General features: G+C 29.1%; 1 protein-coding gene across 2 annotated transcripts; it reads left to right on the top strand.

Moving 5' to 3' along the window:
• The first annotated feature begins 8,083 nt into the window (after positions 1-8,083).
• Positions 8,084-13,123, top strand: LOC114370245 (probable WRKY transcription factor 47). Of its 2 annotated transcripts, none has more exons than XM_028327543.1 (7): positions 8,084-8,553; positions 8,788-8,859; positions 8,949-9,083; positions 10,527-10,643; positions 10,735-10,893; positions 11,093-11,206; positions 12,144-13,123. In XM_028327543.1, the coding sequence occupies exons 1-7, from the start codon at positions 8,275-8,277 to the stop codon at positions 12,711-12,713; spliced, it is 1,446 nt and encodes a 481-aa protein (XP_028183344.1). In that variant the 5' UTR covers positions 8,084-8,274; the 3' UTR covers positions 12,714-13,123. The 2 variants fall into 2 exon arrangements, with proteins under 2 accessions (XP_028183344.1, XP_028183343.1); XM_028327542.1 differs by having other exon boundaries at positions 8,085-8,553; positions 10,524-10,643.
• The last annotated feature ends 654 nt before the right edge of the window (positions 13,124-13,777 follow it).

The following is a 13,777-nucleotide window of genomic DNA, read 5'->3' as shown; positions in this document are numbered from 1 at the left end:
GGAGCATATTTGACATTTTTTATTTCAAAAGAATAAGAGAAATATATATGACACACGAATTTTGAAAAATATTAAAAAGAGAAGATGATATATGTGATGGGAGAAAAAAATATGGTAACTAATAGAAAAAAAAAAGTCTAGTAAAATCTCAAGAGGTTGAGTAAGATTGCTAATAGATATTTTATACTAAAAAGCCTTATAAGATCCACCAAAATCCTTTTTAAAAAATAATCCATCAAAATCCTTTCTAAAAAATAATCCATCAAAATTTATATATTTTTAATACCAAAAACTTTTTATAAGTTATAAAAAAATCATAACTAAATATTACCAAATTTTGTTATTTTCCTTAAAAAAAATATTAAAAATCTTAACTGAATATTATATAACTTATTTATACTATTTAGAATTTTGATTGAATAGCACGAAACTTTTTTATGATTTCAATACACATGGCATTTTCTCCTCATTAGTTGACGTCAGATTTAACATTAAACTCGCAAAGTCATTTACAAATGGCTTAAATAATTTTTGTTTTTGATTTTTTAATAACTTTTAAGAATAATTTTGGTTACTAATAAGAATATACTACCACAAAATAAATTATTTTTATTTTATTTCTAGTCTTTAAATTTTTTTAAACAATATATTTTGAAAATTGATTTAAATAATTCTTAAGGGACAAAAAAAATATAAAATATATTAAGGATTAAAAAGTTAATTTTTTATTGAAAAACCAAAATGAATTTCAGTCTTTTTGAAAATTGGAAAATTATGTTTCAATTTTCATTTATTTTTGGAAGTTTTCAATTTTTTTTGGTAAATTTATTTTTATATAGATTATTCTTATATATATATATATATCTTCTGAAATTAATAGTGGGCCTATGTTTGGGCAATCTCAACTGAACGGGCTGGCCTGGTAAAATTGACCGGATCCAATCAGTAGCTTTGGACTCTGGTGTGCCGGATACGGACTTATCACGTAACGATCCGTTCAAGTTTAAAAAAATATTTCATTAATAATATACTTTTAAAATTTATTAATTTTAAATTAAAAAAGTTTGCGTCTTTTTTTTGTTGAGAGAAACTAGTATGAATATTTGGAGATCACGCAGCAGCCAGCAGATTTGGAGGATTAAATCTCAACCGAAAGGTATAGCTTCCTGATTGAATCATAGTTAAGTGATAAAATGTGTAATTACTAATTAAGAAAAAAAGAAAATATTACTATGATTCAAAACTATACAACTCTAATTCTTTCTAAATATATACTAGATGTAATTCCTACAACTTAGCCTATCAAAATTAGCTTGAAACTGAAGATCAAAGGAACACTCCTATTTTCCAATTGACAATGTAGTGTTTGAGATGCAGGGTTACAGTATTTATGGTTGGGAATCTGTATGTAATGGGTTCCGGTTTTTTTCATATGGATTCTGTTTTTGTGGTATGCTGCAGTTATTAAAACATAATGTTTATCGTGTTCTTTTACTACTTGTGAAGAACTCTTGTCTTTCTCTTTAATAAATTCATAATGTGTTGTTACCAACATATATCACCAGTACTAAGAAACAAAAGGGGGAAAGAAAAACTAAACTAAGGAGCATCTACACTGACTCGATGATTGATCATCACTATGAAATTCCTTCACTTCCTGTATTTTGGGATTGCATATTCTTCAAATTAACCGAGCTTGGTTGTTAGTCTAACCTCAGTATCATTAGGGTTCACCCTAACTAAGCCAGATAAAAAACAACATAACCAAACTCATCAACGTGTTCCCTATAAACTCGTATGAAGCTGTGAAGCAGATAATAGAGGGCATCCCATCCCCCTCTAAAATCTAAATGATTGGGTTAGGTTTAACACCACCATTAATTTCTATTCTAGTTTTACTTAATGAGAGTCTTGTGCGAACATGTCCTATATATAATATGAGTGTTTTAAATTTACATTATATTTTTATAATCTTAGATGTGAGAATTACAAATATTTACAGAAAGATACAATTAATTAATTTAATTAAAAGAAGAAGAGATGAAGATCATTAATTAGTACTTACCATACTTAAAGATAAATGGACTAATTTTTTTAGCTGGTGCCACCTCAAGTTGTCAGTTTAGTAAACTCTGATCTACGGAACATTTAAAATTTCCCTTTGGAATAATATATGCCAACTTTTTCTCTTAAAAAAAAAAAATATAAATGATCTATATGTCTCACTTATCAAAGAACAAAGATTGTCTTCTAGATAAAAGCATTTTATTTCTTGCGGCCTTCTTTGTTTTTTTCTATCTACGTGTCAATTTTTGTTTGTTTTGATAGAATCTTCGTGTCTAAATTAGAAGATACAAGAGTGAACCACTTTTGACTTAGCTCCCACAACCAATTAAGCTTTAAATTCTGGTCCCATTTGTTTCGCTTTATTTTCGGTTCCTCCATTTCGATGTTATTAACGAAATTAATGAAACCATAATTCGTCCAACTTGCAACTTTTAGGTCTATTTTGCATACTTTTGGTTTGTTTGTTTCTTGAAACTCAGTTACGTTACGTTTAACATTTTATCTCTTTCACGTTGAGTTGTACTACTAGAAAGTGAGATAACTTAATATCAAACAACACACACCCGAACGTGAAGTTTTGTCTTGTAAAGAAGGCGTAGGGACTGAGCAACATGCTGGGCTTTTCCTTAATTAATGTCATGTTCGTCTAATTTTTCTATATTGTTAGAGAAACGGATGAAGTAACTGAACTCCAAATTGTTTTCTTAGGTCCTGTGTTAACATGCAAGTATTTTTTTTTTAAAAAGAAAAAGTTTCTAAAAACAATTTTTGAAAAAGAACATTTTTTTTGGTTTCACATGCATTGTTACTTATCCATGGATAAAATGACGAACAGAGACGGAGAGAAAATAAATGGATAAATAAAAAAATATTTTTTTTCTTCTTTTAAAAGTAAAGAAATAAAAATAAAACAGAGAGAGAATACTTTTCTCTCTCTCAACAAATAGAGATCTTAATTAAAAACCTCTAACATCGGAGAAATTAAAATCAAATTACACATGTTGTAATTAAAAGAAAATATTATGTACAGTATGTAGTAATATTCATTATTATTAATACTAGATTAGATATAGACGTGGTTAATTGGCTGAGTTTTGTATTTAATATATTTGATTAATACTAATTAGTTACTAGGTTAATGGATTAAAAAATTAGGTTAATGGTTATACTATTTTTCTAATTAAATTTCAACTTAATCATTTCTCTCTTAATTTTATCCAACTCATGGCATGGTCTTCAATGATTTAAATGATAAATTGTATTTAGACGGGGAAGTGGGAAAGCAAGAGGAGATGGGGGTTTGGTGTTGTTTGATTATTACATATATAGTCATAAAACTTGTTTTTCTTGGAGTAATTCCATGCATTAAAGCAATGGGACAAAGGTGCACTCAAAACGAAAGACGAAGCACCACTTTTGATTTGAAGAATAAAAAGTCGCCTCTATGGTTGAAAATAGGATCTACCCTATGATGCATGGAGTACGAGTCAGGTCTCTTCCTTTTCCAATTTTTGAGATCAGCTTTCCCTCAATTGATGGCCGATACCCTTAACTTGGTCCACTGTGAACCCTGACTTTTAGGCTTAAAGTCACCGCCCTATTGCTCATGCAAAGTAACAATATTTACACTTTTTTTTAAGATAAAAAATCATTTATCAACACATAATTTTCAAATTAATAATGATAATCAAATTCATATTTATGTGAAATATAACGTCCTTGACTAGTATGTTGCTTATAAAAGGAAATAGGCTGAAAATGATTATAAAAAAAAAACGGATTAATTTTGCTTATATTAAAATGACAACTAAAGCATTCCCGTGTCGTTTTTTCTGTGACCATGAGAATGGATTTAACAACTCGAAATCAGATTCCATAACATTACGATCTTGAGTATTTGCTAATTTTTGCAATCGTGTTAGTTAAACCTCCTTGTCTCAGTAGACTAAAGTATTATATTTAACAAAATACAACAAACAAAGATAAGCAAAATTGGGCAGGTATATATTAAAAGAAGAGTGGAATTAATAGATTATTCGACTTTCCTTTTCATTCTAGGTTATTTTCTCTTGCTGTAGCCTGCAGGTATATGTGTATACGTAGTTGTGCGGACTGCGGAATCTAATTAATGGTTAATAATAGGAGTCTATAATTAAGTATAGAGGAGGTGGTGTAGGGAGAAATTAAAGTAGAAGCTGCTAGTACTGATACACACGTGAAGCTTTGGTTGTGAATTTGTGATTTTAGATTTTAGATTTTTAGTGCTTTTTGAACCGAACGTGCGGGCAAGAGTTGTAGTTAATTATTTTTATATGAGCGGGGTCTCCCTGAGTCCTTTATTTCATAATATTTCCTTTGGCCTTAAACATTTAACAACTTTTTTAAATAAAAAAAATTTCAATTAATTTTATCTTATTTAATATTATTGTTTTTAAAATATCTTTCATTTAATTCAAATATTAATTTTTATAACTTTCTTTTTTATTCTTATTATTAAATTTAAAAAAGGATAACTTAAAAAATATTTTTAATAAAAATTGATATAATTAAAATAAGATTAACTAAATTTTTAATTTTCGTGATATATATATTTTTTTCTTCCATCAAAGGGAGTATGATCACAACCATACTCCCTCTCCTTTTACACATTGTTCCTTTATCTTGGCCTATACTATATTTCATGCGTGGGTGGGGGTGCGGCTGCATGGGTTATGTATGTGATTTTAAGCAAATATGTGGTTTTTTACAAAATTTTAACATCACTGTTTTTTAATAACTTATCAAGATTTGTTACTCATAGTGAATTAGAAATCCTATTCGATAGATTTGAATAGAATTTTCTTTTATAAAAAAATCGTATAATCTATATAAAAAAAAAGGAAATAGTTATAAAAAAAGAACAAATAGACTCTCTAGCTGGCTCTACTCACGATGATAATTTTTTCTCATTTACGAGCTTGACCACACTCGATATATAGCTATTATTTGTGCAATAATGTCGTAAGCTGTTGCTGTCTAAATAAATATTATTGGAAGAAAAAGGCTGGCGTGCGTTATTCGGCTTCACATTAAAAATTGGAATTTAAAAGTTACTAGAAAAGATTAAGTATGATGGTTAGGGTCACGACTTGATGATCGATAAGTTGAACACTTCTAGTCTATGGAATGCCATATTTGTCAAAGTTATCGACAAAGAAAGATGAATATACAAGAAACCTACATAACCTGGCATTGACTTGAAGATACCCATATGTTATACATGGAAGGTGAGATATGGGTTCAATTTCTTAATATGTAGGGATAATTTTGGTTCATTATTCTCTGCCATCGTATAACAGGTTTGTGTTGTATGTATATATGATTCTTTAATAGTCCACGAGGGGATCGGAAGATCGAGCCAAAATAAAATTCATCTATATCTTTTATCACGTCAAGTGGCACGTCCAAAACCATCGAGTCATTGACTTAATTTTCCACAACTTGACTAATTAGCTGAGATTTTTAATCAATATATATGGTGATTGTCGCCTCTTCTAAATATTTCGTTCGTAATATTGTATAAGATAAATATTTTAAAAATAATTAAGAGTTATAATAAATATTTTTAAATTATAAATGATACTTTAGATTTACATGCAGTGAATCATTTGAATATTGATATAAGATTATTTTAAATTATTGACATTTTTTTGAAAAGATTATTAAAATTCAATTTAAGAATATAAATAACAGAAAGTTGATTAAAAAGGATAGACTGTTAAAATATCCCAATAATATATATATATATATATATATATATATATATATATATATATATATATATATATATTAAGATAAGGTTAGTATAGTGGGAGTAGTGTAAAAAAATTACATTTTAATGAAAGAGTAGAGAAAATATTAAAAATAACAAGAGTCGGAACTAGTTATATATTTTAATTTATAACATAATATGTACGTTTATATTGAACAGATAGTAATTTTATTGCTTAATTTTCTAAAGAAAAAAATATTTCTTAAATAATTGAAATTAAACCATTGATGCCTTATTATTTATTATACATGCAATTAATTTTAAATTGGCGTTTATCTAATTTCATTGCCATATTTTTGTTTTTGCAAATTCCATAGCCCTACCTTCCTTACTCTCGTAAAGTGAAATGAAATAAAACAAATTTGAGAAAAAAAATATTTAAATTAAAGTAATATGATAAATGTGTAAGACTCACACTAATTTTTGAAAAAATTTCTTCTTTTTCAGTCTATTTCACCCCTGCCAGAAATACCAAGTCATGAGGTCTTTAATCATTGAAGCTGTAATTCAAGTGAGTACCATAAAAATATTAAAGGCAATGCCATGGGGTCATGTAAAATGCTCGATTTCTCAAAAAGAGTTATAAAACTATCCATCACATGCGTTAAATTTGTTATACTTTAATTAGAAGCTTCGGGTTTAAGATTTTGAAAATGTAACTATATTAAATAGAAAACACTCCTAAAGAATGAGGAATGAAAATTGAAGTAGTTACAGGCAGATTTGCCGGGTCTCATTAATCAACATGTGAACATGGTCAATCTTTTCTGCTAATTTTGATATTGTTTGTTGGTTTGTGTATATGTCAGTAGCGGCATTTCATCATTTAGCTTGTAGAATCGACTAGAAACATTAGATTTTAGAAAGAAAAAAAAAACGCGCTTAACTATATATCCACAACATAATTTCTTCGTTGAAATATAGCCATTCAAGATAATACTTGCTCTGATCATGAAGTTTCCTTGCTTTTTTTGTTTTCTCATAAATTATATTTTCAATGTTAATTACATTCGGGGACAAGCCATGTCGGTCTGTAGTTGCTCACTAATTTCTTTTATTGGTTTATTGGTTAAATAACAAGTTAACACACTTTACAGTGTTATATTTTAAATTGGTTATTCTCTTTCACCTTCCTTTGTGCTTAAGCTTAATTAATCTTAACCCTAGTGTTATGGATGGCAGCATGGAACAGCCGTTGACGTGGAGGGATGATCCCGATACAGTGGAATGATTAGGTTGTCTTTTTAGAAATCTAGGATCCACTCCTTCTAGTTCCTAACGACCGTGATCAGATAGAACCGTGTTGTCAACTAGGTTGACCTTACTAAAGCCATGTTCCCGTTCCCATGTTTACATGTTTCTCAAACCTAGCTCTCAATTAGTAAAGGGTAATAATGTTAATGTTTCCATGAAAAGAAGTGAGGAAGATAAAAGAAAACAGAAAAATTAAGGGACCTTTTTTTATATAAGCAATTAAATATATTATTGAAAGAAAATAAGGCAGAATGATCAGAACAAGATGTACCAAGTTAATTTACACAACCTGATGCACACCTTCTCTCGTCACAATACATTTTTTACTATACTAAAAGCCTAGCTAGAGTATAAAGTAGTGCAGTTCCCTAAATGTTCTTGGCCAAATAAACTGAACCTAGAACACTTAAGGATATTATATATGTATTTGTACCCAATCAGGTTTCTACAAGTTCAGAAAAAGAAGACATTTTCAATTCCATTAAACCGTATAAGCGCTGCACTATTAAAGTTAGAATGAAAATATATAATTCAGGTCTTTGGTAGTACTCCCTCCAGAGTCTCTATTTTAATGGTTATTATTATTGTATTTTTTTTATTTTCTTATATATATTTTTCTTATTTTAGAGGAGTCAAATCTTTGACCATATTATTCATGAAAATGAAATTTTGGAAATTATCAAAGAAATTATTGTTATGGTCGTTATAGTTCGTATCGATTTTTTTAGTTATAACAAATCCAGCTCATCAAATTAAATATTTAAATTACATTCAACTTTTGTGATTATATTTCATTTTTTATCAATATATTTCACTATGTATTGTTGCACCTAGGATGATTCTAGAAAATAACACAAATACTTATAAAGAAAAAGAAAATCTATTTACGAAATGGGAACACTCTATAAATAAATGACAAACTGTCCTGTGAAAAGTAGACCTAAAATATCTTCCACATTCTCACTCTTTAAATTGTATCTTCAAGTCACCCTCTTATATATTTTCAAATAATCATATGCATATTTATTCTGGATCCTAGCTTTTTTCTCAAGTCTCAACTGCGAAGGACCCAAGATAGAATAGAAGGAGGGTGCTTCCACCACCTCTTTGTTTCTTCACTCCATATATCAGTTACAGTAAAAATGGAAAACCACCACCAAATGCAACAACCAAACCGTGAATTTACCATACTAAGATCCACCGATTTCCTCCGCCAGAATCTCAATTTATATCCCACAACCGTCAACACCGGAGAACATGCCGATCCTTCCATCAAAGAAGTGGATTTTTTCTCATCAAGATCACCAACAAAGAATAGTGACACTGATAACTCGAGTCCAGAAGAACCACATGATCATCGTCATACGAACATGGCTAAGGACGATGGATCACCAACTCTTTTCAATGATCAGCTCGTAAACGTAAGTTTTCATGTTACACAAAAAACAAGCATGTTTAGTTTGAAGTTTAAATTGCTATAAATACGTGTTCTAATGTAATCCAATAGATAAAAATAAAAATACTTTTTCCTTAAAACTTTTTTTGCACTTGTCCATTTAATGTTATGACTACTCCACCTATGTATGCACTTTGGATTCGAAATCTGTGATCCAATATTAATTAATTCTTGTTTATGTCGTGTTATATGTATACAGACTGCGCTGAATCTAAGTCCGAGTGCTGGGTTATCAAGATCAGCAGCAAATGATGAAAATATTGAAACTTTGGTTTGCATCATAAGATCTATGTATGGACCTCAAAATTGAAGAGATGCCTGAAATTAAGTTTTGATTTTTTTTCTTCTTTTTGTTTTCAGCTGACTACACTTCAAAGGGAATCACTAAGACTAAAAGAAGAGAATTGCAAACTGAGAACTATGTTGGACCAAATCACCAAAAACTACAACCAGTTACAATTGTTCATTGCTTTGCAGAAGCAGAAGCAGTGTCAGGTAGCTAGGTTTATATATATGTTGATCGATCAGCTCTCAATTATGCCTTTTTAATTTCATTAAATTATGCATCTTGGGCAAATTATGATATCGATGTTATTCTCACATGCAACGGAATAAAACAAAATTAAATGAATAATATCTTGAGTTATTTTTCATAGTATAATTAGAGATATATATTGCTTTTCTAATTATATAGTCTATAAAATCTGTGTCTCTCCTTTATATTTACTAACCTCTCTTCACTATAGCTTGCTAAAGAAATGGGGCAGAGAGTCCCTAATTAATGAAATTGCTTGTTTTCTCTTTATTAATTCACCCATCTTCTTTCATATATATCCTACAGTACAATTCAGTTTTTCAGTGTTACTATTTTTATCTTTAACAGCTTAAACCTTTAAACCGCTTCCAGAATATGAAACATTCACCACTTTAACTGAGACATGATTAACATTTGCAACCACATGGTTTGGTCCTCACATATGAAAGTGACTGGGTAGATATACATACACTTAAATGAACCAAGTCTTGTCTTTTATGCATTTTCTATATGACTGTAGTTAATACTGCTACGTGCGTTGGGATATAGTATATATATATTAGATTTTGTTTACCAAGTTCAAACGGCGGATATATAATTATATTCAAATCGGATAATATCTTTTGATCAAAGTATAGAGGTGTTCAGTTAATTAATATTTAATAATGGTCTGGATTTGTTGTTTCTGTTTTTAGTTTTCTAATGAATTTTTGTTTAATTCAAAGTAATTTTGATTTATTCTTTTTTATTACTGCTTGATTTATGCTTTTGAAATATTATACATGCTACATGTACAAAATTAAAGTTTAATTACAATAAGGCTCCTAGAACATGCTAGCTAGCAACCGGTTGATGCAGCCTCTCGATGGCCTTACCATAATAGTCCAAAGTCTAGACTCCAATGTCTTTAGTTGGAGGATACGTGAGAGAAAAATACTTAAATACAGTAATTAATCGTGTGTTTCTTATGAGTAAACAACAGTATAAGTTTGATGAATTTTATTTACATAGAAGTTCTAAAGAGTAATTAGCACCTCTCAAACAAGAATTACACACATGAAATGTGTAAATAATAGGAACATGTTTTTTTTTTATTAACATTTTTTTATGATTTCATTTTATTTAATAAAGGTTTAAAAATAAAAATAGTATATTTTTTTACATGAAAATAGTTTAAATAAATAAAGGTAGTGATTATTTAAAATGAATAGAATAATTTATATAAAAATTTATAAATATGCATTTTTTATCTCATTTTATATTTATCAATTTAGTTTAGCACTTTAAATTTAATCACCTATATATGATAAACTCATTCATCACTATCATCTAGCTTATACATTAACTGTCGATACAATTATAAATTATCAACCAGCCTAACCTATGTGTGTATGGAACAGAAGATGGAGACAAATTTAAATGGGATGATGTTTGGTCAACATTTATTGGACCCACGAGGACCATTCACCAAATTAGATGCTCAAGTTGCACCATTTCCAGATGATAAATCTGGTCAACGGGTATTGATTTTTCAATTTCCTCAAACAATTCATAGGAAATTAGTCATATAAAAAAATTACCATCATTTGACTAAACGTAATTTGAAAGCAGGGTCTTCCTGAAACTGATCCTGTAGAAGATGTTCCTGAACAATCAACCTCACAGAGTTGGGGCTCATCCAAGAGTCCCAAGTTTGAAGAGTCCAACTCTAGTGAGCTTCCTTTAAAAAAAACCAGGGTTTCCGTGCGTGCAAGATCAGAAGCTCCTCTGGTAATAATTAAATTTATTTTAATTATTATATGTCCTTTTTATATTGTTGCATATTATTTATTTTTTTACTGCATATTATTGTATGTATTATGTAAAACGATATAATAAGGCTACCTAATTAAATATAAATTTCCCCAGTTAAAATCTACTAATCCACGCATATTTTTATGTAATATAATGAATGTGCATTAATTTTCAGATTAGCGATGGATGTCAATGGAGGAAATATGGACAAAAAATAGCCAAGGGAAATCCTTGTCCCCGTGCCTATTATCGTTGCACTATGGCCGTAGGATGCCCGGTTCGTAAGCAGGTAGTAATTTTAATTTTTACTTTGCATTTAATTTAAGGAAGATGGCAATAAGTTGAGCCAAACTACTTAAAGTTCAAACTTAATTAGTATTTTTTTTACATATAATACATGTATATGTTCAAATAAACCAAACTTAAGCTTGAGCTTAGATTCGTTAAATGATATGAAACTAGAATTTAACTTGCTTTACATATTTATGACTTGATTGTTTTTTATTTATCAAATTTCACTGTAAATTAAATATTTGTATTAAAGGATTATTTAACAAGTATCTTCAAACAAGAAAATAAAATATTGTACTAATAAAGATGAATTAGAATTTGACAAAAATGATAATATTAAAATAGGAGTTTTTTTTAAAAAGAAAATGTTTATGTTCACAGTTCACCAATTTAAAATATGATACTTTTAAAATTAAAACTTCATCAATGATATATATAAAAGAAAAAAAATACTTAGTCCCTAGGTTTTCAGCCAAACATGATCAAGATTTTTTTACTTTCATATTAATATTAATGAAATGAATTTGGTGCTCAAACTTAAAAAATATAAGAATTTAGTCTTTTCTAATCTTAAAAAATATGATGAATTCTTAGAAAGGACTAAATTCGCGTGTGTTAACTTTCAGGACTCATTTAAATAATTAAAACTTGAACTTATTTATTTAGTTTTAACAAGTAACATTTTTTATATCCGAGTTTAACAAAGTACATATTTAATGAATTAAAATCCAATAATTTATAGATAACTCAAATTTATTTCTGTTCTTGAAGTCCCATATTTAATATCATGGATGGGTGAGGAAGAAAATAAAATATATATTAAATACTCACTTAATTTGCCAATTTTCCTAGTCTTTCTTTCTTTTTTACTGGTTAACTTTTCTTAATGAGAATACAATTAACTATATGATAATGGTATGGTTATGATTGTATAGGTGCAAAGATGCATGGATGACAAGACGGTGTTGATAACAACCTACGAAGGCAATCATAACCATCCTCTTCCACCCTCAGCCATAGTCATGGCAAATTCTACCTCAGCAGCTGCATCTATGTTCTTATCTTCTTCATGTTCAACATCTAATAATAACGAAGCACTAAGTAACACTGTAGGAGTATTCTCTTCCATGCCCTACATCCCAATGGCAACGCTCTCAACCTCTGCACCATTTCCCACTATCACCCTTGACATGACCACCAACCCCTCTGCCCTAACATCCCCTCTTCCATTGCATGCAACTACTTTTCCTCAGCTACTAGGACACCCTGTCATCTTCCCCCACAAGATGCCACATCCATTATTAGGCCAACAACAACCTTTGTTTACGACAGAGACGATGAGTGCAGCTATTGCTTCCAATCCGAATTTCACTATAGCATTGGCAGCAGCGATCTCATCAATTATTGGAGCTCCTAGAGGAAATGATGGAATTAACAACAATAGTAGCAATGGTGGAAGTGATCTTCCTCTTAATGGGACATCTATGTTGCCTGGATCCACTTAGGTTTCACAATCATATGCATGCCCGCATATTGAGTCGCCAACTAGCACGAATATATGCATGAATTTTAGCCTTAATGTGTATGACAATACATATTATTTCTATGTATAACATGTGAAGATAGGAACATAGTTTTATTCTTGGGGAAAAAAATTGTATGGGAAAGTAAAAAGGCATTTCTAAGTACCTAACAATGTACCACAAGAAAAAAAAAAAGGTTAAATGATGATTATTGTAATGTGTTAGACAATCAGAATAAGAATGGCCACAATGGTGTTGTTACCTCGCGTGGAAGAGTTGGTTAGATCATTGAAGAATAAATTTCTATTGATCTAAGGAAAATGAACTCAAGAGGATGCCTAATAAGTTATTGACAAACTTTATGAAATGATATTTTTTATTATTATACAAAATTTATGTGAGTTGGGTCTTGAAATATTCATAGAAATGTGAGTCTATTTTTTACCAACTAGATCAACGGTTTGTGAAGTGAGGTTTTTTCGCTATAATTATAAAGTGAGATTAAGAATGTTTATATCAATACTCTTTAGATATAATTTTTTTTATTATGTTTTATTATCATAATCAATTTCTATGAGATGTTTAATTTAAAATGCTATTGATTTATGCTTATGAGGTATTATACTATACGTACATATTATTACACATACAAAATTAAAGTTTCATGTACAATAATAAATTATCTGTCTGGGCCTTTTGGCCAATTGTCTAGACTTTAGTCTTTAAACCGAGGATATGTGGAAAAAAAAAAACTTAATTATTGTAATATATATATATATATATATATATATATATATATATATATATATATATATATATATATATAAAAGATATAAATGTGATTTGTTGTTTGCTGAAGTGCTTTTTTAGTAGACTGCAAGTATAGTGGTCCTCTAAAAAAAATCAAATATAGTTATTTTAAATAAGGATATATGTGAAAAAAAATAATTAATGAGACTTGAAACTTGTAAAATATCAACATATTTGGAATAAAAAAGGCTGAAATATCAAAATTTTAGAAACAATGGAAGTACTTTTTACAAGAA

The sequence above is a fragment of the Glycine soja genome, chromosome 10, assembly GCF_004193775.1.
Source record: "Glycine soja cultivar W05 chromosome 10, ASM419377v2, whole genome shotgun sequence".
Classification (NCBI taxonomy): Eukaryota; Viridiplantae; Streptophyta; class Magnoliopsida; order Fabales; family Fabaceae; genus Glycine; species Glycine soja.
The sequence above is the reverse complement of the archived record's forward strand: the minus strand, read 5'-3'. Positions and strand labels throughout refer to the sequence as shown.